The 22,844-nt window shown below is 52.8% G+C and overlaps 8 protein-coding genes across 8 annotated transcripts; 3 read left to right on the top strand and 5 right to left on the bottom strand.

The window, feature by feature from the left end:
* Positions 1 to 702: 702 nt before the first annotated feature.
* Positions 703 to 1,362, bottom strand: N7468_009390 (macro domain-containing protein; the record flags this gene model as incomplete). The annotated part of the gene is made up of 1 exon (XM_058478686.1): positions 703 to 1,362. The coding sequence occupies one exon, from the start codon at positions 1,360 to 1,362 to the stop codon at positions 703 to 705; it is 660 nt and encodes a 219-aa protein (XP_058327016.1).
* Positions 1,363 to 4,398: 3,036 nt separating this feature from the next.
* N7468_009389 (uncharacterized protein) lies at positions 4,399 to 4,647 on the top strand (the record flags this gene model as incomplete). The annotated part of the gene is made up of 1 exon (XM_058478685.1): positions 4,399 to 4,647. The coding sequence occupies one exon, from the start codon at positions 4,399 to 4,401 to the stop codon at positions 4,645 to 4,647; it is 249 nt and encodes an 82-aa protein (XP_058327015.1).
* A 4,097-nt stretch (positions 4,648 to 8,744) lies between these two features.
* On the bottom strand, positions 8,745 to 8,990 carry N7468_009388 (uncharacterized protein; the record flags this gene model as incomplete). The annotated part of the gene is made up of 1 exon (XM_058478684.1): positions 8,745 to 8,990. The coding sequence occupies one exon, from the start codon at positions 8,988 to 8,990 to the stop codon at positions 8,745 to 8,747; it is 246 nt and encodes an 81-aa protein (XP_058327014.1).
* Positions 8,991 to 10,173: 1,183 nt separating this feature from the next.
* Positions 10,174 to 10,431, bottom strand: N7468_009387 (uncharacterized protein; the record flags this gene model as incomplete). The annotated part of the gene is made up of 1 exon (XM_058478683.1): positions 10,174 to 10,431. One exon carries the CDS (start codon positions 10,429 to 10,431, stop codon positions 10,174 to 10,176), a length of 258 nt encoding a protein of 85 aa, XP_058327013.1.
* A 54-nt stretch (positions 10,432 to 10,485) lies between these two features.
* N7468_009386 (uncharacterized protein) lies at positions 10,486 to 10,716 on the bottom strand (the record flags this gene model as incomplete). The annotated part of the gene is made up of 1 exon (XM_058478682.1): positions 10,486 to 10,716. The coding sequence occupies one exon, from the start codon at positions 10,714 to 10,716 to the stop codon at positions 10,486 to 10,488; it is 231 nt and encodes a 76-aa protein (XP_058327012.1).
* Positions 10,717 to 13,238: 2,522 nt separating this feature from the next.
* nsdD (GATA-type sexual development transcription factor NsdD) lies at positions 13,239 to 14,996 on the top strand (the record flags this gene model as incomplete). The annotated part of the gene is made up of 4 exons (XM_058478681.1): positions 13,239 to 13,270; positions 13,338 to 14,181; positions 14,361 to 14,684; positions 14,784 to 14,996. The coding sequence occupies 4 exons, from the start codon at positions 13,239 to 13,241 to the stop codon at positions 14,994 to 14,996; spliced, it is 1,413 nt and encodes a 470-aa protein (XP_058327011.1).
* Positions 14,997 to 19,376: 4,380 nt separating this feature from the next.
* Positions 19,377 to 19,808, top strand: N7468_009384 (uncharacterized protein; the record flags this gene model as incomplete). The annotated part of the gene is made up of 1 exon (XM_058478680.1): positions 19,377 to 19,808. The coding sequence occupies one exon, from the start codon at positions 19,377 to 19,379 to the stop codon at positions 19,806 to 19,808; it is 432 nt and encodes a 143-aa protein (XP_058327010.1).
* Positions 19,809 to 20,960: 1,152 nt separating this feature from the next.
* On the bottom strand, positions 20,961 to 22,830 carry N7468_009383 (uncharacterized protein; the record flags this gene model as incomplete). The annotated part of the gene is made up of 4 exons (XM_058478679.1): positions 20,961 to 21,551; positions 21,608 to 22,251; positions 22,311 to 22,497; positions 22,564 to 22,830. The coding sequence occupies 4 exons, from the start codon at positions 22,828 to 22,830 to the stop codon at positions 20,961 to 20,963; spliced, it is 1,689 nt and encodes a 562-aa protein (XP_058327009.1).
* Positions 22,831 to 22,844: the final 14 nt, after the last annotated feature.

Here is a 22,844-nt window from a genome sequence, read left to right as displayed (position 1 = left end):
AACCTGAACTTTCTTCGGCTTGAATATGCGCGTTAAGTAAGGTTCACGAAGCTGGGGAAGAAATAAGAGGCTCTCCCCGAGCTGTTCCTTGTCCGCTCGAGTGTCAAAGGATAAACTCGAAGTAATATTACTTTATGGCATCTACCCCGGGCATTCAAGGTGGAGAGATATTGTTCGGTGATCCCCAAAGAGAAAAAAAAAATACAAACCAGGCCTCGCACAAGCGTGTTTGGAACTCCGACGGAAATTGATTGAATAACACAAAGATACCATGGCCAATCTACCTCAGACTGGCACGGCCGAAAAGAACAGATCCCATTCAAAGTAAAGCCAGGCGCATCGTTTTCGTAGCTAGGCCCTCTTGGCTTGGGTGCAGAGAAGACTGGTTCAGGCCCGATAGAACAGTAGAATTCCGGCTCAGGTATTAGCGGGCGAGAGGAGCACGTAAAAGACGGGTTGGGAGTCTGTGTGCCGGAAAAGAAAAAAAAAAGCCCTTCTCTGCCTCTGTTCGCTTTTATTATGCATGTTACATATCGTCGTGATCTCGTTAGGCCATGGAAACGAAAAGCAAGCAAGCAATCTTCGATCCGAATCACAAATCATGCCCCTTCACTGGGGTCCTTGAGGTCTTCTTCTGTCGGGGGGAATATTTTCCTATAAAGCAGGTAAGAAGGGAAAGAGCCGGTTAGCTGAAGCCCCCAATTAGGGCTTAGTATGAGACAGGGAGACATACGGAAGCACTTTCTCGTAAGCGGCCACATCCTCTGGTTGGAAGAGACAGAAGATGACACGATCCAGCTTCCCAGCACTCTCGGGCTCTTCAAGGAAATTCCGAACTTCGTCCGCGGCAATGAACGCGGCTGCCTCATTCGGGTACCCGTAGACTCCGGTGCTAATGCACGAGAACGCGATGCTCTTGATGCCTTTGCGAACGGCCAATTCCAAGCTGCGCCGGTAGCACGAACGAAGGAGGATTTCCGGGCGTCTAGGGTCTCGATTGTTCTCGAGGCGGTAGATCGGGCCAACGGTGTGGATGACCCGCTCAGAGGGTAGCTCGTAAGCGGGGGTAATTTTGGCATCGCCGGGATCGCAGCCGTCCAGATACCTGCATGCTTCTAGCAGCTGGGGGCCGGCCGCCCGGTGAATAGCGCCATCTACGCCGCCACCACCCAGCAATGAGCGATTCGCGGCATTAACGATGCAGTCAACCTTGAGCTTGGTGATGTCGTACTGGAGAGAGGCCACGGAATCGTTGAGACGTTGGACGGGCTGCTTCGTTGACGTGGAGGGGTGCAAAATTCCCTGGCGATACAGGCGCGAGAGAACGGGGATCTCGGCCAGGGATTTCAGGGACGTCGCCATATTCTTGGTGGCCAGACTGTGGGCCAGATGAGGGGGCACGCTGATGTGTATAAGACGAAGAGGTGGGCGAAAACGCGGGGGGGGAAGTTGGAGATCCCCCCGCGTCCAACGGCGCGTGGTCACGTGCTGGTAAGGACGAAACCGCCGCTTGTGGTCAGTTGGATGCGGTCTTGATGGACAGACCAGGTATTTCTGTGGATCTCGATGAGGTCTGGAACCTGGCGGACTTGATAAGGAGGGGTGGAAGGTCGATTGCGATGTCAGCGGCTGCAGGGGCCCGAATGAGGCATTCGGTGTAAGAGAAGTATACCATCCCTGGACCATAAGCGGATGCCTTCTTTTCCTCATGGGCGCCTCAGCGCTCGCATTACTTCAACCTGCGAAAGCCATTCGCGTTCTTCTGCCCGTCTGTGACTTTGTCAGAAGTAATATAGGACATGCAAGCCCTGGAGCGGATGCTAGGTAAGAGTTCAATAACCCATTTAGACTTGCCTCTTTTCTTACGCCATGGGTCTGATACGGACTACACTAAACCACCCTCCTCTTCGCGCCGCTGGAACAGCCACACAGTCCAATTGGGACTAGAAACGAGGCAATGCCAGGCTCAAACAAGGAAGCAAGGGATCATAAAGAGAATTCGAACCAGAATCATATGATTTTCTCGGATCAAACGGTATAACAACTAGCGCAGGAAGTCTGCCAACTACCAGAAGACATCAAATGAGCACCATAACGGCAAGCTGCATCGCAGTATGCAATCTGCACGCGACGTACTCCGTACAAGAAAACGAAACACAGGTACTCTGACAGTGGGGTGGTTCTTGACAGAAATATCCCACGCCCGTTGCCCACCACAACGTGTCCGGGGCAAAAGTACCTGGAGGGGGGCTGTGTCCCCCGTCCAGCCAGGTTCGGGATTTGGTTGTCTTCGTCTAACCCCTCAGTTTCCAAGGCCTCGGGTGGCAGATGGGTGACAGATGGGTGACATCGGATCGCGAAGGAATCGGTCGAGAACGGTTTCGCCAAGCGCCCTCCCTCGTGCACGAATCTTAGTCTTCTAGCTCGATTGGACGGATCGTTCTTTGGTCCCTGGCTTTCCTGGGCTCAAGGGATGGGATGGGGGCCAGGCTGTGTACAACTACATCGAGGTTCATCACACTCGACTCATCGAGATCCGCAAAAGTCCTGAGTCTGTGTCGGCTGCGGGAATAGGCCGTCCCAGAGGCGAATCCTGTTTCTACGCTGCAAAGCGCTCTTCCGGTAGTCCTCTTGATTGACTCATCAAACTGCCTGAGATCGGCGGTCTCTTTTTCCAGCCATCCAGACGGTTTCGAGTATGAGAGGCGTTAACTCTCCCAAGTATCCGGTTTTGCCTCCTGAAGCCCACGGGGACATGTCGGCGCCACAATCCCACCTATTGTGAGGAATGAGCTCCACTCTTTTTGTTTCGTCTCAAGAACGAAGACAAAAAGGAAAAAAAGTTTAAAACAAGTAAGGTGTTTGGTTCGCACTAAGGGTTGTAGCGGAGCTCGGACTGCCCCCACCACCTTCGTTACCCCCCCCTTGTCCTTCGCTTCCAGATCGCTACATATGAAAACCTCCCTGCTGGATGCATGAAGAACGAATCTGCGGGTCGCTAGAGGTGGAGAAGCCTGTGGACGCCAACTACGGCCGTTTTCTGTCATACTATGCCATGGGTCCAGCCCATGTGCGCGGCCTGGATAGTCACGGTGCTTGGTTTGATTGAAGATTGCCGATCCTTCGGCCCATGTGCTGCAGTAAGCGATCGCACGGATCTGCCTCGTTTTACGGATTTCCTAGCCAGACGATCCTCCTTCCTGTTCGGTGCTGATAGGAGATGAGAAAGGACCCTTGCGGATTGGTCGAGGCCGGTCCACCTCCTTCATACATAGGCTCGGTTCACGTTAGGGAGCCGAACCCCGTCATGAAAGCTATGATTATGAGGAAATGAGTAAACCAATTCATGATTAGGAGTGATGATATGCTGTTGGAAGAGTGGGGATCTCCCCCTATCTGGAAGATCCCAGGGTGGAGAAGAACAGCACCTCTTGGCCACTCCTGCAATGGGGAATGCGGAAACGCATGACAAATACCAAGCGAACCCATGTTGTCGGGAAGCTATACTGAGTCAGGGACTATAGTAGGGGTCCTTGGCGACCCGGGGAAGTCGTTCCTTGGAACCGAGCGGGTTTAGTTCACCTGTCAGAAAAAACTCAAAATCGCCCACTCCAGCACAGGCGGTCTAGACGGGCTGCAGACTCTTGCGCCCTGGGCAGCTGTCAACACAAAGGCTTAGAAGAACCTGTATCACAATGTCCATCTTCTGATAAGAGAGCATCATGAGCTATCAGATGCAGAACAAAATTACGGTATTAAGCATGTCCGTCTCCAGAGGAAACACAATTCGTACTTCGGCATTAACTACAGAGGTCTATCTGCCGGACTCCATTCTTCAGCGGTCAGGGGCGAAGGATTTACCTGCTAGCAGGTACTTTCCAGCTGGCAAGTGCTATACGCTGGAACCCCCCTTATCCCCGGATCACTGCCGATACTCCGTACAGCTAGTGGTGAATAGAAGGCATTCTCTTCATTCGGGGAAGGATCAACTTGGTTAGATTGCTCATAGAGGAATGCGCAACGAGGCCAGGGGCGAGTCTCCCGATTCGCTTCGTCCTAGCTTCACCGATTCCAGGGATGAGAGGGGAGCGTCTTCTCCCCGATCCCACCAACCTTGAAGGAGTCTGGTCTCCACCTGCAATAACATGATTCATGCTCCCCTCCGTACATGCGACGATAAGCGTAAAACCACGCAAGACTCCAATCCATGAAGGAAACGGAAAGATCCCGTAGGGCTCCTCTTCTCGACAGGTAACGTATTCAGTAAACAAATTCGGCATTCTGCATAGTTAGTCCTTCGGCCGAACGGCACGAAGCCCTAAAGGAACGATCCCTGTAGCAGAAGCCCCGGACGTTATACCAATCTGGTCATGCGTGTACCTAAAGCGGCAGCTACTAATGCCCATGGAAAAGCTGTTTACCTTGATCTACCGGGACGATCGTGCGCCGGGAGCTCTCTGGGCCTGTGGGGAGGGTACACCCATCATGTACGACCTGGAAGAAGAAGCCGCCAACCAAAAGGCATTGCCAGGGAGGAGTGCTTGCAAGAGAAGTAATGATCATCAGTCATGGCCAGAGCTTGGGAACCAGCATGAATTGCGCATATATGACCCTTGGTATCCTTTCTTTCATGCCTCGCTAGACTAGCTTAGCTCGCCGGTCCGTGTCCTGCCCTGGGATCTGTCGATAAACAAAGACGAACCAGCGGTCAACCCTGGGCCAGAAACCACGAGGGTAGGAGCCAGTGAATTGGATATAGAAGTCAGCTGACGCAAGCGGGAATCAAAGATCGTTGAGAGCCTCCGTGGCTCGCACTTTCACCGCTAAGCCTATCGAAGACACGGGATAATCTCAGACCGGAGATTAACCGTAATCAGACTCACAGTCTAGAATGTCAGCCAAGGACCCAGTCCTGGTGCTAGTATTAGCCCCAAGGTGTCTGGGAGTAAAGGACAGCTGCCTATTACTCTGGTTCTATCAGATTTGTGGTGATCCGGCACACGGGTCATCAAACACAGGAAGCAATAGTCACATCCACCGTCCCCACAAGAGAATCTCATGTTTAATATTCCTCGTATGTGGAGAATTTTTCCAACCCGCGTGGCAAGCACTCGGGAAAACCATCGGGAAAGCGTCCCTGAGACAAATGGAGGCTTGTTGACGCCTGGGCAGTCGCCCAAGCGGATGTAACGATGCGTTAATCCATCTTGGGTCAGCTGTAGGGCTCGGAAACCCCGACCTGTGGAATAAACATAGATCGAAGGAGTTGAGGACCACTACGTCGATGAAGGAGTGGAATTGAGTACTCCGTACCGAGCAAGCATATGATAGATGCACTCAAATGCAGATTAGATTAGTGGCTGGACGCGAGTTTCACGAATCCCAGCGCACCAAGACAGCTGGAATTTGAGAGGTCGTTGCCTGTTTCCTAGCTACTCCGTAGAGCTGCTGGGATCCCAAAAAAGGACCGGGGTGATGATTATTCCGACAGCCCATCGGTAGCAAATCAGCAAAATTGCGGTGGGGCTGGGAAGGAGCCGGTAGTTCGGGATTTGCGCCATCTTTATACCGTTAGTCTTATTTTGCACGGCAGATGGTGGCAGGAAGGAAGTGGGTCGCATGGAGGCGTTTCCTATTGCAGTGCTCTGCATCGCGGCAACACGGAAGTCTGGAGTAATCGTGGCGATGGGAAACAGTGTATGAGATTGATGATTTGTCTATGCATGGGTCTTAAAACCGTAATATCGTCTTGCGCAAGATCTCCGTGAAAGGTCATTGGTACCTGGATCCCGACGCCTTGGGATACGCACGGAGTACAAATATGCTTTTGCCCTGCAGCGTGAGGAATACGCTAAATCGTGGTCCAAATCGCGCAGAGCTCGCCCTACCCCCCTTCGCGGCCTCGTCCTTCTGTACAGCTACTCTCCATCTCTCTCTTCTCCCAACAGTCGCCTCACCGTTCCCGGGGGTTCGGTTCGGAACTAAACCGTGTTCCGCGTACTCCGTAGTACTATCTCCTGAATCTCTTAGGAAGGATCTAATCCTGATTCGGGTCGATTGACATGGCCCTCCTCAGCTCCCATGGAGGTACATCCTTGCAGCTCGGCAGATGGGGGTTAGGTTGCCTTCGGTTGCCTGTATGTACCTCAAAATCCATATTGGAACATGCAGAAAGCTTACCGTTAGATCTCAGGTGGCGTAAAACTGGTGTTGTCTCTTCCAACTAAAAACAAACTTCTACAGAGTCTCTTTTTTGCGGTCTGGGACCCAGGGGTCCCAGCAATCGTGCGAATGACCCCCCCCTGCGGTTGATCTTCTCTTCCGCTTGCCATCGCTCCAATTGCCTCCGCCGATCAAAACAGCTATCCATCAGACTCCATCATCAGTCAGCGATGACAAAGAGCTAAGATATTGGAGCCGATCTGGGGTCCGGATTCCACATGCAGCTAACGGCCGCCCACGAAGCTATTTCTTGTTCTGACGACTTACATTATCTGGTCAATCCCAAGGAAACCAGAGTCCGATGTTCCCTAAACGAAAACGAACAAGCGGCCCCTCCACCCCCCACACCTTCTCGCAAAAAAGAAAAAAGAAAAAAAGAAAAGAAAAGAAAAGAATAGAAAAGATTAATTTTATCTTTATTTTGATAGTCTAGATACAAAGCGCTAATAGTGTCAACCTCCTAAGCTAGTAAACAATACGAGAAGATCTGACGCAACCGGCCCCGATGAGGAGTTCGGGGGTGCCTATCGTAACCCTACGCAGTACTTAAAACGGGAGCGTATCGAGATGCTCCATGTTAACCGGTTTAGCTTTCTGAAGGGCCCATATGGCCTGACCTGATTGAAGTCCCGCCCTCGTGGGAAGGGTAGTCGCCCTGATCAGGCGCTGTGCAGAAGTTTCCTACCAGTTTTGTCATCCCGCGCTCGGGGAAAGTGCAGATTGGCTCGATTGTCCTGATTATTCTCGGAGAAGGGAGAAACCACTTTCGTCACCTTCCCTCCCCTCCTTTCCTAAATTATTCTAGCTCGCTCAGCTGTCGCCGTTTAGCTGTCAACTTGCCCGTTTGAGTCTAGAGATCGGGCAGATTACCGGATGAGTCCCCACTAGTTACTGGGAGAGTCCAAGCCTCTCCCTTCCCCCCCTCCTTCGCCCCTTTAATCAGAGTATTCAGCCTGAATTCAACGCCACGCGTGGGAAATAGGGTACGTGCGAGGCTAATGGTAGAGAAGATACCCAGATCCCTGGCATTTGTGGCTTCTCCCCGCTCGGAGGTTTATCTGTGTAGGGGCGTGAACCTGCTGTCGTTTGGAGACTCGCTGGGAACTTGCTAGGTAAGCAAGTGGGGTCCCGCCCGGTTTTGTTTTGTTTTTGTTGTTTTTGTTTTTTTTTTTTCCCCGTTTTTCCCTTTTTCCGCACTCCCTCGCGCTAATTCGTATTTCTTTTAGACTGATATTAGTAGTAAATCCCCGGAGGCACGTCATATGCTGCGAGTGCATATGGGCGACTTAGTAAAAAGGCCAAACGGCTGGGGAAAACTCCTTATGTCAGATTGACGTGAGAACGGGTTTGTATCTACACTAGTATGTCATTGAGAACACGGAGTACTTCCTTTCGATGATCCCCGATCAGATTTGTTAACGCTGACAGGGATCAAGAGGTTTCGGATCAAAAGCGGCACACCTCATCGGATCGAGGTGCAACGGTTTTGGCCGCGCCACTTCTTTAGCGGGACGGTCCAACGATCGTCCTGCGAATGGCAGGTTGGAATGTGGATAGGGATGCCACAGGATTGAAGAAATAGTCGGAGCAATGCCGCTGACCATATGGAAAGTGGACTTCGCAAACACGTCCCCAACTCCTCGTCCTCTTGACGCCTGGTCTCTCCAAAAAAGGCGGTCCCAGAGGAGGGGGATCGTGCTCTGGACCCGGAAAAGGCAAACTACTTAGTGATCGGATCTTAATCTCTTGCCCAGTTGAGTGAAGGGGCTGCAGCTCATTTGCTTGGAAAGGCTAGGATTATCTGATCTGTGAGCGATCGGTGGCCCAGGTCCACTTGTCGGGAGGCTGGGAAATTGGCCGCTTTGTCCCAGCGGGCCTCGAAGGGCTCCAGAGCCCAAACGGTCCCAACGGTCCCATCGCGCGTTGTCGATCATTCCGTGATAATCCCCGTGCGACCGCACTTCCTCTGGCCCGGGACGTGAAGCGTTCACTAGTCGGTACTGCTGCTGGTCTCTGGACGATCTCTCTTCGCCCTTTTAGGGGGTTCTGCTTCGCCTGACCTTTTCCAATCTAGATTGACAAGGGATAGCTCAGGAGGTCACCAAGCCTGGCACTTGGGGGGTTGAATAGGGGGGGCAGGGGGGAAGAAAGAAAGAGAGAGCATTTGCGAGAGAAATGCCCAGAGCCCTAAGTGGATCAGAGCTCCGTGAGGCCACAATCCTACTGGTCATTCCCTTGTGACCTGCACAGCGACCTCGATATTCACACTGCAGACCCCACAGGGTTTGTCTTTCATGCGAGACTCGTACAAATGATTCCGCGCAAGGAACTGCGCAATTACTTTCCCTGCAAATTCTCTCCCTCTCCAGTCTCCAGCCCTTCCGTAATACCTCACTGTAATCTCATTTAAACTCCCCTCCCCTGCTCAGGTGACCTTGACGTCCCGCTGGGGGTATCTCCAGTCTACGGAGTATGGGCCGAGGTCCGCAGGCCCTCGTGAACATGGGAAATAGTTCTCGCGACTAGTCACTTCGAAGCGCACGGTTGCCCCCAAGGCAACGGGGGTGGGAGCCTTTAGCAATCCAGCGCGGCTCTTCGACCGTCAAGTCCCATCCAATGGCGATACCATTCGGACTACCGTCTTCTCGCGCGGAGTTCGTGACCGGAGCTGTCAGTCTCGATTCCGAGCGGTTCAGATCGAAATACCAGGGCCGCGGGGGAGGGGGATCTGGGCCCTGAGATAGCTCTGATCCCGGTACTCCGTACATTTGTCCCCTTCCCCCCGGGCCGGGCCCTGCTGTCTTCCCGCCCTTCGCCCCCTCTCGCTTTCCTCCGGTGCACACCACGCTGAAACCCAAAAGGCAAAGTGCCATCCTGTTTTCCCCGGAGGGCCAGGGATCAAACGGGATCGAAAGTTAGTTTAGCTAGGCCAAGAGCATGTGCTGTCCAGCCCGTCCACTCGAGCCCTCCGCTTACCCCCCTGCTGAGCCCGATCGTGCGCATAGTGGAGACGGCCCGCAGGAGACACAAGTCTTGCATCAAAGTTCGGGCAAACGAGGTGACCTACCGTGCATGGACCAAATCTCAGCCGACACAGATGCATGAAACACATCGTAGCGTGACTGAAAGAGACCCCGGGGGGGGAGGGGGGATGTCGCCGGTGTCTTACGGGGGAAGAAGAAATGCGCAGGGCTCCTGACAGGCCCTCGTCCATAGGCCTCTTTGGGATGCTGCTTTGAACGTAGTTTGCGCTCTGGGCCACGGGGATGAAGCCTTAGTCTGCTGGATCGAGGAAATTGCGGCGGCAGATCATTCCCAGCGTACTTTTTTTTCCCCTGCATGCGGATGAGTTGGTTTGTAGGTGTTTGTGGGTGGGTGCAGTATGTAGGGATTTGCAGAGTGCATTGCTGTCTCCAATCATGCCCTCGCTTGCGATGGCAGTGGATGTTGTGGGGATACTGTGTTTTCTAGGGATCTACTCTGGGGGATCTGGATAAGCAGGATAAAGGGGGAGCAGGCAAAACCCAGACATAGTCCGCACGGTCTGTGCCGCTCGATCAACGGGCTGCAGAGAAGGTTCCGAAGATCCCACGGCAATTTGCCTGGTGCCTACATTGTGGAGGCGTTCGGCCCACGGGACTGTGCGCATGAAGCGATCCAGAGCCAGAGCCCACAAACCAGTGTCATTCAGTCCGGGATTCAGACTACTATGAACGAGGGGGGGGTGGTAGACTTAGATGTTGTCTCAGGATGAGTCGGGGCAATAAGGGCGTAATGGGCAAGTCAGAATATGACAGTCCAACGGCGGAGCTGCCAATGTGGGCCCGCAAGGGCCAAAGCCACGTAAACTCTCCTTAAATGGGGCTCGCCAGGCTCTCGGTTTTCCATCGTCTCTTCCTCGAAGGGTCCACGCCCGGCAGTTTGGGGACAAGGTGTACCGCCCAGAATTGGTTACACGCCCCATGGATCCCTGCTTTTGTTTATTAAGGTGCCATGTTGCTTTCCCGGCTTGACATCTGCGGGACCCGGGCAGTAAACAGCCAGGAGGGCAGGCAATCGAGCAGAGTGCGGACTGTTCCTGGCAGATACAGAGAGAGAGAATGCAGCAACAGACAAAGCTGAAGGCTCACCAGGCTTCGCGATCTCATACTCTCCGGGGCAGCCGATCGAGATCCCGAAGTTTAACTGCTTGGCGGGGCGGATGGTCATGATCAAAAGTCCGGTGCCAGTGCTGAACAGGGAAGTGAGCCCCGATCGAGGGCGCTAAGTAGCAGAAGAGAGAGGGGTCAAAGGAGGTTTCGGCCGAGCGGGCTGAGGCGCGTTCTTATTTCCTGAGTCGTCCGACTGAGACGAACGAGAGCAAAACTGAACTTTGAAGCCCTTATGAATCCGATCAGAAGCAGCTCCCAGGAGTGGGGGCGTGACGTCGTCTTTGCTAGGATATGTGCGGCAGCGCCCGAGATCGAGACAGAAAAGAGCCAACGGTCCAACCATGGGTCGTTGAATCGAGACTATCAGTGGCAGATCTGGTGAAAGACACGTCTGTGTAACCCGTCTATGCCTCCCATTGGAGATGTCGGGACCGAATTAGTCACGATTGCAAGAGAACCTAGAAGGGGGTTAGTATATGACGATGGCTGATCTCCACCGATTAAGATCTCAATGCGTGATTATGGCCCTGATTCTCGGGCCCGGCCTCTCTGCGGTTATTTTAGGACGGTTGCCTTTTCACAGAAAGCCCGATCCTATATACCAATACTGTATACGATCTCGATCCCTGACATCATGGCTCCCACCCCCTTCGGTAAATTGATCAGCCCCAAATCTTGGAAGAGGTCTGAACGCCGGAGAGAGACACTGCCTCGCCTAGGACTGATAGGTCAAATAATCCCCCCATGTGATACTAGTATCTGTCAAAATTAGGTGGCGGGGGAATACCCCAATCAGGGAGAGAAATGTAGCCGATACAATAGTGAGAATACTTAGATGGACTATTTACCCGGGAGTAACTCAAGTGTCTATGAGGGTATATCACCCCGAGAGGCCTCGAAGTATATTTGCCCGCCGTGAAACCATCGCCTTCAAAGATTCCCCGACTCCCAGCTCCCAGCTCCAAGCTCCCAGCCTGTCGGGTGCAAACAGACAGTGGACATCGCGTGGCAGAATTGTTCGCAAAGCGCGCTACGCCAGCCAGATTTAGCAAACTACTAGGGAAGATTGCCAGTGGCAGTGGCCAGGTTGCACCCGTACCCATGTGTTCCTGACTTGGAGTCATGCCATACCGGCTTCTTCGACGCCCCAGGCGGCAGCGAAGGGACTCTGTACAATCTCTGTGACCCCCCAAAACTTCATCGATGCTGCGGGTTGGGTTTGGGTCCAGTGTCTGAGGGCAGAGGAAGCTCAAAAAGAAATAATCATCATAATAATCAAAAATGTATAACAGAACTCCCAACTGGATGGGATGATTATTGAATCCTTTCTTTTCCCGTTTCCCCACCGTCCAGACTAGCAGTGATAGGTATGATCCCATGTCTACTCCACATGCGAAGATCCGCAGTTCGCTGTACCGTAATTTGCCTCTCCGTAAAACCTGGTCATGACAGATCTGCTCATTTCCCAGTAATTTTCCACCCCTGCTAAATTCAATCGTCTACGATCCGCCCATCTCGATCTCCACTTGATCCCTCCGATGGAAAAATTCAACTTTTATTTTCTTTTTTTTCTCTTTCTAGGCAAAATAATGGGGGTGTTGCTTTTTGAGGATTATTTATTATTTTTAAACTTCCTGTTGGCGTACCGGCCATTCCCCTCCCCCTCCGTTCATTCCAATCTAAGGCCCGTAACGAAGTAGCCTCGATCCCCTTGGCCTTGCTGGCCTCGCTGGTCCTTTGGGCCCTTTTTTTTTTTTTTGTCCCGGCTGCATTTTGTATTTTTTTTTCCTTTTTGTCTTTTCTTTTTTCTGTTTTTCTTATTTTTTTTGTTCCCTTTCTTTTTTAAAAAAAAATACATTTTCGCCCTTTCGTACTGGGCCTATTCCGCTTGTAGGAATCTCGGAAATTCCCAAAATCCTAATTTTCGATTTCTGTATTTCGCAATTATTGGAGGATTTTATTATTCGAATACGTCTCCGCCATTATAGACAGCCTAAAATACTAAAAAAGTGCTAATTTCTGAAATACGTAAATCCTTAAAATCCTAAAGCCCCGGGCTATTCCCTTTCCTGCTTGGACGGTTCAGCGTTCTTTATTCTTTAATTCCCACCCCCCTCCCCTCTGGCCTTCCTCCAAATCCATATAATCGATCGCGCCCCTTCCTCCTCGTGCATATTTGGATTGACATTCCCCTTTAACACCCAATTCCTAATCGACTTCCACGCGGCGTTCCTTTCGACTCGTCCCCCCCAATATCCCTTGCGTGGCCGATCGATCGTGGACTCGGGACCTATCGTCTTTGCCATTAGGGTTCAGAGATTCATTAAACTATAGCCCCGGGTTCTTTTCCCTCCCGAAGAATCCAGCAGCCGTGATAGCAGCAGTTCGCAGCCGCCAGAAGCCCCCAGAAAACCGACGGTGATTTGACGGAACCAAGGAATGGTGTTGGGCCCGTAGGAAAGCTATACTTCCCCTCGCCCCCCCCGATCGCATCTGACTTAGCTCGCAACCGCGGTGCCGGCTTGAAACGCCACGATTTCCAAATTCTCAACCCTTCAGGGCCCTCCAGGATCTTGGGTCTGAAATCGCATCTCGCATCCGATCGCCACCTGGGACTCTTTCGAAGTCGTCAACGAACTGGTGGAACGATCTCCCTGGAGCAAGCGTCTGGTTGTACGGCGTTCCGAGAACCGTTGATTTCGGCCGATCTGGGTTTTTATTTCTTGCGCTGCATTTCCCCTCGGTGTCACTTTTCAAATCTTCGATCCCACGCCCCCGTGATACTTCCTCTTCTCCATTCGTATGAGAACGGCACTTCCTGTGTGTTCTTCCTTCGTCAGCCTTCTATAACCGCCCTCGACCGTGATGGGGTCTTTGGAAGCCGCAACAAGGCACAGGTAAGTTGGGATCTCTTCTGCTTCGATGAGTGGGAGCTACGACTAACAGCAGACTCTTGCATCACAGAGACCCTTTGCCCGCCATCGGTTTCTTGGGGAAAGACGGCCCGGCCTATCCGCCGAGTCACCCAACTGTCGCGTCGCCTTCCCCCATGATGAGCCCCAGCCCAAACACGATGTATTCCGGCCAATATCCTTCCTATGCGCCCTCAAATGTGCCCCCGCCGGGCTACGTCTCACCCCCCGAGTCGCGCCGCATTCTCGACGACGAAAAAGAGAAAGCCGCTCGCCAGTCCCTCCCCTCCATTCACGAAGCCCTCGGCAAGGACAACCACCTCCCATACCCTGCGCCCACGTCCGCACCACCTTCACAACCGGGACACGCCGCGCCTCCATCACACCTCATCGGACGCGCAGGCGAAGCTCCCGCGGGCCCTCCAAACCCATTCTCTAATGGCCCTCCGTCTGGCTCGCTGATGCGCGAACCAGCGTTCCCTCACCAAGCAGATGCGTCGCGCACCAGCTTAAACTCGATCAACACCATCAACACCCAAGATTCACGAAATGCTTCCTCTCTTCACTCCCTCAGCACCGGCAAGTCGCCCACCCAAAGTGCCAAAACCGGCATTACCTCTGTCTCCGGCTCGCAAAATTCTTCCTACGATTACAGCGCGCCACAATCGGCGGGCAGCGTAGCCTCCCCTAACGGCTACGGTCATTTCCCTCCGAACTACACCTACCCTCCCCCAGGCGCTCCATCGTACCCTCCTGCGTCCTACGACGGTCGCGCCTACATCGGTGCGCCAGATATGAAAGGCGGATTTGTGGGTCGTCCGATGCCGGGTCAGCCCCATACTGATTCGGTCAAGAGGCATCTAGACGTTTACGATGTGGAGACGTCATTAAATGAGGTATGGAACCCTGGAAATTTTCGATTGCTTCCGGATGCCCCTCCCCTCTCCCTTTTTCGCGTGTAATTTCTCGGGGGGCCCCCTTTGACAGCAGATTTCGATCTTCTGTCGATCCAGCCTATGAAGTAACCAGTACCAGAGATGCGGGATGACTGACTCTTCTACCGTCATTGGAACAGATTGCCGAGATGAGTACACGCACACTTGAGTTTTCCCGGCACTATGCTGCTCTGGCTCACCAAACACAACGGTCCGGACCCGTCATGGGCTCGCTCCCCACGCTGAACGAAGTCGAAGACATTCTCCATATGCAACGACGGAACCAAGATGCGTTGATCCGGATACGAACCGCGGTGGTGAACCAGGAGCAGGCGATGGCAGAGCAGATGGCGCAGCGCAAGGCCTACAAGCCGGAGGACGAGCACATGGTCAGCCCACTGTACCAAGATGATTTCAAGGGCACCGGTGGATTCGCCGGCGCGGACTCGAAGAAGCGGCGCGGTGTAAGTCTTCCTGATAATGGCTTTCCCTGTCACGGATGAATCCGTGCGCCATCCCCCCCCCCCCACCTGAAACCTAACTAACAATCCCCGTTTCAACAGAAGGCGGCTCCTCCTGGTCGTTGCCACAGCTGTAACCGAGCCGAAACGCCAGAATGGCGTCGGGGTCCAGATGGTGCCCGAACGCTGTGTAACGCCTGCGGGCTGCACTACGCCAAGCTCACTCGCAAGATGGGAGCCACCAAAGCCGCAACCTTGGGATCGAACCTCAAGCCCAAGTCGGTTCTTGACTCTGCCTCACCGGCGAGTCATTAGGAAAGCTTCCCTTTTTTCATCTTTTTTTTTTTTTCTTTTCTTTTTCTTTCTTTTTTTCCACATTCCTTTTCTCTGGCGTTGGAAAAAAAATGGCAATTAGAGGGAGGCAAAAAGGAGTTCGGCCATTTGTCTTCTTTTTTTCTTTTCTTTTTCCTCTTCTCTGGGATCTATCTTGATTTCTCCCGGTTCAAATCTTGTTTGGCACCATCATTTTTTTTTGGGGGATCTATCGTGCTTCTATTTCCTGTCCCCGTGTACTCCGGCCTCTTATGTTCCCCTTTCAATTCCTTCGATATTTCCCTTTTTTTCCCTTGTTTTTTTAAAGCCCTTTTTACGCTCTTCCTGGACCTTCCTAATCGGTGCCCTTACATAATACCCTCGCAGCGTTTGGGAGTCTTCAAAGCATAGACCCTCCTTGTTTGACTTCTGGGATTTCGATTCATGTTGAGGGATGTTCCCCCTTGCTCTGTGGCTTATACCCTGCATCTTCACGATCCTCCTCTATCGTCCTCATCTCGCGTGTCTGAGTATGTTTCTTATGATGTGTGTACGATCTTGGTTCTTTAGCATCTCCCACGGCCTATGGATGAACTTGATTTCCTCTTGGATATCTCTTGGTTTCCCCCCCCCTCCCCTTTTTCTCTTCTAGTATGATTTTTATTCACGATCCTTCTGTATGGCTGGCTCTCTGCTTGACCCACCCCGGTCTTCTCTGATTGCTGCGGACTTGTATTGCGGGTGGCAATTTGATCCGATCCGGTTTCTATTTCTTTTTTTTTTACCCCATGTGCGCAGTATATAAAATCCGAAAAAGAAAAAAGAGATGAATATGCCAAGTCGATATCCATAGATGTTTCTCAGGTGCTACAAGTACTAGATTGCCACGCGACTGTCGGCCGAGGCTCACGCGGTTGGCATCGGCGGCCATTGTTTGGTTCAGATCCAGCTAGGCTCCAAATCTCAAGCGACTCTACTATTGCGGCGAGATCGTATGATGCCAAGTGTTCCGTTCCCCACCCAGATGGCAGGGCCCGACCGCATCAGATGATGCACAGTCCCTCCCGAGGTCCATGGCTGCCAAGCTCAACGTCATGGTACTAGGGTAAAAAGAGAATGAGTCCCGTTGGATCTCATCTAGGATCGAACGCCCCGATCTGCGATCCTTCGCACATGAAAGGGGGGCGGCTGGGGGAAGGAACAGGGCGTCAAAAAGAATCGGGCGAACGCGTCTAGGTGCAGGCCGCTACGATCATCTGAGTAGCCTCGAGATCCTCCCACGGAGTTGTCATTCTATGCTCAGCCGGGCTACTTACTCCAAATACATTTTAAACCCCCCAAAAAGCAACTTGGAAAGTATCCAGGTTACGTACAGATACAAGTTTAAAATAGAAGGTCTCATGGAAAAAACCACGTACCGCTACAAACCCCCGGACGTCCTCCGTACAAGCGACCCCATGACGAAAGTGCGATTCCTCCCGCAACGGCGCTTTGCCCACGGAAGGGGGGGGGGCCTCTTCCCAATTTGGAATAAGGTTTCTCGAGACGCTTCAGAGATGCCTGACGGCCATCCTGCAGCCTTGTGGGAAGATCCTGAGATGTAATAATTCCAAATCAGCCCAGGCTACCGAGAAGAAGGAAAGATACGCGGCGCGCATAGCCGCGAATCACGACGCCTCCCCCGCGCGTCTCAGAATTTGTCATGTTCGCGGGGCTTGTTGACAGGCCCGTTCGTGCGATCCCTGGTGGGTGCAGGTCGGATTGGCTAGGTTGGACTTGAGTTGTCGTTTCCCCCCTTCTCGGCATCTGAGAGGGTCAGCACTTTGCATAGCTGTTGTGGATTTTGGTGCCACACGTAACGGGGGGGGTAATCACGGCTCCATATCTCGGGGTTTGCTACTCCAATTTGGAGACCCTTGAACTAGTCATGTGCTCGCGACGGAAGTCTTGGAGTCGGAGGTTCTTCATCTTCCGGGACCGGGGTACTGTTGCGAAGCAGGGATGATGAGGATGAAGCGGGCCATAGGATCGACGACTGATTTTTTGGAAAAGGACGGTGAACATGAAGTTATCGCAACGTTCGGAGCCAAGACTTGCGCTAGCATGCACCCGAAGTGATCGAGATAGAGAATTTGGAATTCCCAACTCCGCTGCGATGCGGCATTTGCTTTTACGGCCGGGAAACACGCCGACTCCAGTTGGGCGCAGGATTGTTCCTCATTTTGCTTTAGTTTCAGTTTTAGTTTTTTGTTTTTTATTGCAGCTGAACTGTAAGGACGGCAACACGTGTCATTGTTATCCACGAAACAAACTAGTATAAGATATATTTTTTTCTTTTTCTTTTTTTCTCTTTTTAGGGCGTAGATCGATCTATAGCCGCGCTGCTAGATCCATACAACTCAATCAGGACGCCGGCTTTCGGCCGATGTCTGTGGAGATCTTGCATCGCTCAGAAGCCGTAAGCATACCACCCCACCATCGTCACACCTTGACAGTACGCCGTACCGACATTGCCATGTGTCAACTTTACTCGATCCATGGATGCCACCTGAACCTTGTCATACCTGGGGATCGATCTATAGATCAAACAACAAGAAATGTACGATGACCGAAACCACATATTAGCATGGGTACGATGCAGATACGCGCACAGATCCAAGATCTCGACTAAGCCTATCGGGTTTCGATCTAAGCGAAGTGTCGTCACTAAAACATCAGGCATGAGCCATTAGCCATTAGCCTTTGCTGTCAACCGCTTCAGCCTTGGCTGGACGCCGGTTCTCAATAAGCAAATCCGGAGTACGGAGGACATCCGGGGCGCAACTGCGATTCTGTGCAAAAGGCGGTAATACTAGACTCGGAGGCAAGCCCCAAACAATGAGGTTCTACGCAAATCCAGACAATTTCAATAGTGTCGGGAGTGGGCCGCCGAGTCCACCAGTCAAAGGCATCTGAACCCCACGGAGATAATTCTCCCCCTGCAGCCAAGGCAAATCAGACGCAGCTCAGACCACGAACACCAGATCGGACTCGTCTCGCAGATCGTGTTTCCTCCGAACTGCCCTGACTCTCGATTCTTGCTGCATCGACATCTGCAGAGAGTTTGCACCAGATAATGAGGCACTACCTAGGGAGGCAGTGGACGGGGTTCCCCTGGGTATGCCTCCGGTCCACTGTAGTAGGAAAGGCCCCGGGGGAGACCTGCACATGGCTCAGCGGAGGCATCTCTCGTACTCTCCTTCCTAACTGGAATTAGCTGTAGATCGATTACCGGAGCTGGTCCGCACGGCACAAACAACGTCGTGCCCCAGTGCAAACCCTATCTGAGACTAGAGAAAGTCTGCAGAAGGGGTAAAAAAAAGGGTGTGGAGGGGTTGCACCCGTGCCGCCGCGATCGTTCTCTCAGATCTGTCCTTTTCAACCCCCTCCCTCTTAGTTCCTTCCTCAAGCTGCATCACGCGCAGCAGGTCAGCCCTCCCCGAGAATTGGGCCAGCACCATTCAGCTCTCAATCTGAAATCCAAAAAAAGGAAAAGTTACTGCCAATCGCACCAATGGTGCAGGTGAGCTGGAGATTAACCAGGGTGATTGAAGGTAGATCGATATTTTACCGGCTCTTGGGGCCTCCTGCGCTAAACCACATCCATCCATCGATCTATTGGGCCGTGGGGAGGGGGGAGAGGTCCAAGGGTTGACGTGCTCCTGAGCCCTTTCAAGGGTGTACGCAGTATGGAGCTGGAATCAGTCATCCCGCCTTAACCAGCCCAAACCAATTGTGCTTGGAGATCCATCGGATCTACCCGTCTCATACCTGTATCGTTTGATTTTCCCTTTCCTGCTCGCCTTGGATGCTCCGCTGGATACCCTTGCCGCGTTGAAATACTCGAATACTCCTGGCGAATAAGTATAGGTCCACCCGCAGGCTGATTGGTAAGAAATGCGGGAGGGAGGGCGTGTGGTGTGTACAAGGTAATGTGCATGCCCTGATCGCGGTAAGGTTCTTTACACACGGGTCAGCTACAAGCTTTCTGGACCGGTGATCCCTTTCATCGAGTACTCCGTATGGAGGACATCCTTCTGGCCAAATCCGTATTCTCGAGGCGCATACTGTTTTAGCGGCGGCTGAGGCCCATGGTTCAATAGAACCTAGCGCCATAGACCACACCGAAGTTTATCTCACATTAACCCCAGCAGGAGTGGGGGACACCCAAATCGCGCGATGGAACTATTGATTTGGAATACTGTTTTGCTCCGCTCCAGAAAGCCCCCAGACGTGGTCCCGGGCATTATAGAACATTATCGAAGGCTCGAAGGCCCGTTCCTGCCCGCCTCTCTCCCCCCATTGGCCATCCATATGTATTGTGTACTAAAACAGTAGACACTCATGCAAAGCCATGAGTCAGAAAAGCCATCAGAACAGCCCGCCCCATCTTCTTGGTTTCTGCGGCGAGGGAAGAAGGTCTTCCAGATCTCTGATTTGACTACGGAGAGTACTCCGGGTCATGAGGTCACTGACCCTGAAGACACAAGCCTTCTGCGATCAAGCGGCATCTTTCCTTCACGATCACCGCTCCTCCCATGGCATGCATCGTGCATGTCAAAACGCAGCGGGGCCACACCCCCCGATGCGCCAACGACACCCGCAGGACGAGCCCCCTCGCATACCGGTATCCGTAATTTTCAAGTCACCGTTTTACCGCGATGCGCGGCGAGCCCCTCTGATTGGAGGGAGCCCGCCTCCGATCTTCACACCGCGTACTGCAGCCCGCCCCGTCGCCCAGCAGGGTTTCACCGTCGAAGGCAGCCCGTTATGTAGATAGACTTCGTTGCGAGCAAGCCTTGGTTCTTCTATTTGTTGTACTGCGCGGTATCGGGCGCTCTGCTGCCTGGAAGAGGACTCCTGATTGGCGGACCTGCCGGGGCGTAGGCCCATCGGACTAGTTCAGGATCGGATTGAATCGAAACTCAAAGGCTCCGCGTTGGGTAGAGGGCACATACCCGATCACGAACGCTTCTAGTGTTTTCGGGCCATTTGACGCTACCAAGATCGTGCAGGCCCTTTTGTTACATTAGCGAAGGATCATGCGACTCATGTGGATCCGAGTCCCTGATCCTGTACAAGGATCGTGCCAGAGATCTACGCGATCGGATCGGGCAATCTGTTGACGTTATATTGGGTGTCCATTTCTTCCTTTCTATTTTTACTTTTATTTCTTTTTTTCTTTACTTTTCTTTTCTTTTTGGCTTCAATAGTCTGCGACCCGCGTTGCCGGATCAGACGGGGAACCCAGTTCGTCGGGCAAAGATTCAATAGATTGGCGAGACATCGGCGCACGCTATTGAAACGGCCCCTCTAGCCGTTCCATGGACAACGCGAACTCCACGCGAGATCTCGATCGGTAGGTCTCCGATCTGCACGTTCTTTAGACGCGGCTTGGGTCGGGGGGTGTTCCATTTTCGTCATAGGGTGTTGAACTAGTTGGGACATGGTGGGCTTAGTTTTTTTCCCATGAAAGTACCGTGTCCTAGTACCGAGTCTACAAACAATAAACAATCGAGTTCGTCACAAGCCTCCCAGGTGCCGCGACTATCCGATCATCGAATAGGGATGTTTCGGAATGCGAAGGTTCGATTTCAGATCCCGATGAAGATTTCCACGTGTCGCGTGCCGGAGCTCCCCCCCCCCCCGCTCTTGGTTCCCGTTGAGATCCGCTTCGTCTGTGTCTCCGTTAAGTTATCTTGTTGAATAATCGACGTTGCCCAACAGACGCTGAATGCGGCTTGTTATTACCCCTTACATACTCCGTACCGCAGTACCATATCGGCTCCACTACGGACATCGTTCCAGGGCCTTAGAAAACACTCCGGAGTACAAGCTAGCCAAATTATAGATCGTTCCATTGCATCTCTGACTATGGCTCTAAATGGTAGAACCGCCGAGGCACAGAAGACAGAACACGGCCCTATTTCAGCGCCAAAAAGCCTTGGCCACTGAATTGATATAATCGATCCCCTCCTTGCGCCAGGTGTCAGCTTCCATATGGCTGGTGGTGTTTGCATCCAGCACCAGATCCATGGGTGAATCCCGCTGGTAGGCAGCCCAATGCACCGACTTATTGACGCCTGAATTGGGGTCCAGGTCATGGATGAACGAGGCCCACATACTCGTCATCATCGAGCTGAGGTTGATATAGGACTGCGGCACCCCGGCAAACGGCTTGCCGTAGTGGTACCCCAGCCCGGCGATGTTGTTGAACACAAACGACACTTCTTCGAAGTGCGTCACGCCGTACAGCAGCGGAACGTCGGCGGCGTGCACATTGAAGCGGTAGCAGTATGCGGGCGTAGACGTCTCAGCCCAGACCTCGCATTGGCGGCGGCGGTTTGCGTGCATGGTGAAGTCGCCGGCGAAGGCGCTCGTTCGGCGCCATTGATAGCCTTGCGAGGGGACGCGAGTGTCGCCGAGGAAGGCCGGGATGCCCTCCGAAGGGATGTCGGGGTAGAGTTTGAGGATTTGGTTTGCGACGGTGGGTGGGGTTGCGAAGTTGAATGCCCCCCGCTAATTTATCCCAGCTACGGGTCAGCGTATGCTCTGTAGTAATAAATAAGGTTTACGTTCTTCCGTGGGAGAGCCATACCAGTCAGGTAGTCATACCACTCCTCGGTCGTGTTGATCCCGGTTGGACCAAACGCCGTTCCTTCATCGGTATTAGACCCAGCCAGGACAGGCACCTTGACAAATTCATGTTTATCCAGCTGGATACTACCCCAATCACGAATGAAATCACCATCTACCACCGGCCCAAAGTTGTACTTAGGCGACCCGTAGGTCCCGTTGAAAACAGAGTTGAGACGGGCAAACGGAACTTCTCGCAAGCACTGCAGCGTGTCCACGGTGTTGGTGCAGTTCACCGCAGCCACGATCTCGTCATAGCTGGACTGGTAGGTGGTATAGTTCGACGGCCCGGCCGCAATCGGGGCTCCGGATTCCAGGATCCCTGCCCGGAAGAGCCTGTCGTCTCGTCCGCCGTATGCTGTGAGATGGTAGCCCACCGACATGGCGCCGGCGGATTCGCCCCAGATAGTTACCTTGGTCGGGTCTCCGCCAAAGGCTTCAATGTTCTCCTGGATCCATTGCAGAGCAAGCCGTTGATCCCGGAGGCCGAGGTTGGTATTGCCGCTGCCGGCGAGCTCGCTGGAGCTGATGAAGCCCCAGGCCGAGAGTCTGTAGTTGATGCTGACAGCGATAAATGGTTTTCCTTGCAATGAATTAGTATCAAAAGGGTATAGTTCCTTGTAATATAGCATCGAGCCGTACCGATCTTGGAGGCATTCTCTACAATACGCGACATGTTATAGCGCTCGTCTCTTCCGGATCCCTCGAAAAAACCACCGCCGTGAATCCAGACACCCACTGGTAGCTTCGAGCCCTTTGTAGCGGAGGCGCTCCGGATGACATTGAGGGTTAAGCAGGCCTCACTCTGAGGATACCAAATCGAATCGGTCTGGATTCATGTTAGGCCAGAACAGGGGCTTAAGTCTATCCCAGGTACCGAATGAGAAGCACTCACTCCATAGCCGACACAGATATCCGAATAAGCCTTGGCGTCGCGCGAACCGTCCCAACTCTCGTTGAGCGACTGAGGCACCGTGAATCGCAAGTTCCCAATAGGCTGCTGGGCATAGGGTATACCCAGAAAGTAATCCTGGTTATAATTTGTGTCGTGAATGCCTGTGTAGGTTCCATTGCGAACTTGTACTGTAGGCGCCGACCCTAGCGTAGGAGCTGCAAGGGCAGTCGCCCACACCGCAAGAAAACCAATGGCAATTGCTAGCATGGCGCACGATACTT

This window comes from Penicillium chermesinum, assembly GCF_028974085.1.
Source record: "Penicillium chermesinum strain IBT 19713 chromosome Unknown utg000007l:1.0-2695246.0:1.0-2697696.0, whole genome shotgun sequence".
Lineage (NCBI taxonomy): Eukaryota > Fungi > Ascomycota > Eurotiomycetes > Eurotiales > Aspergillaceae > Penicillium > Penicillium chermesinum.
This window is presented reverse-complemented; position numbering and strand designations above follow the sequence as displayed.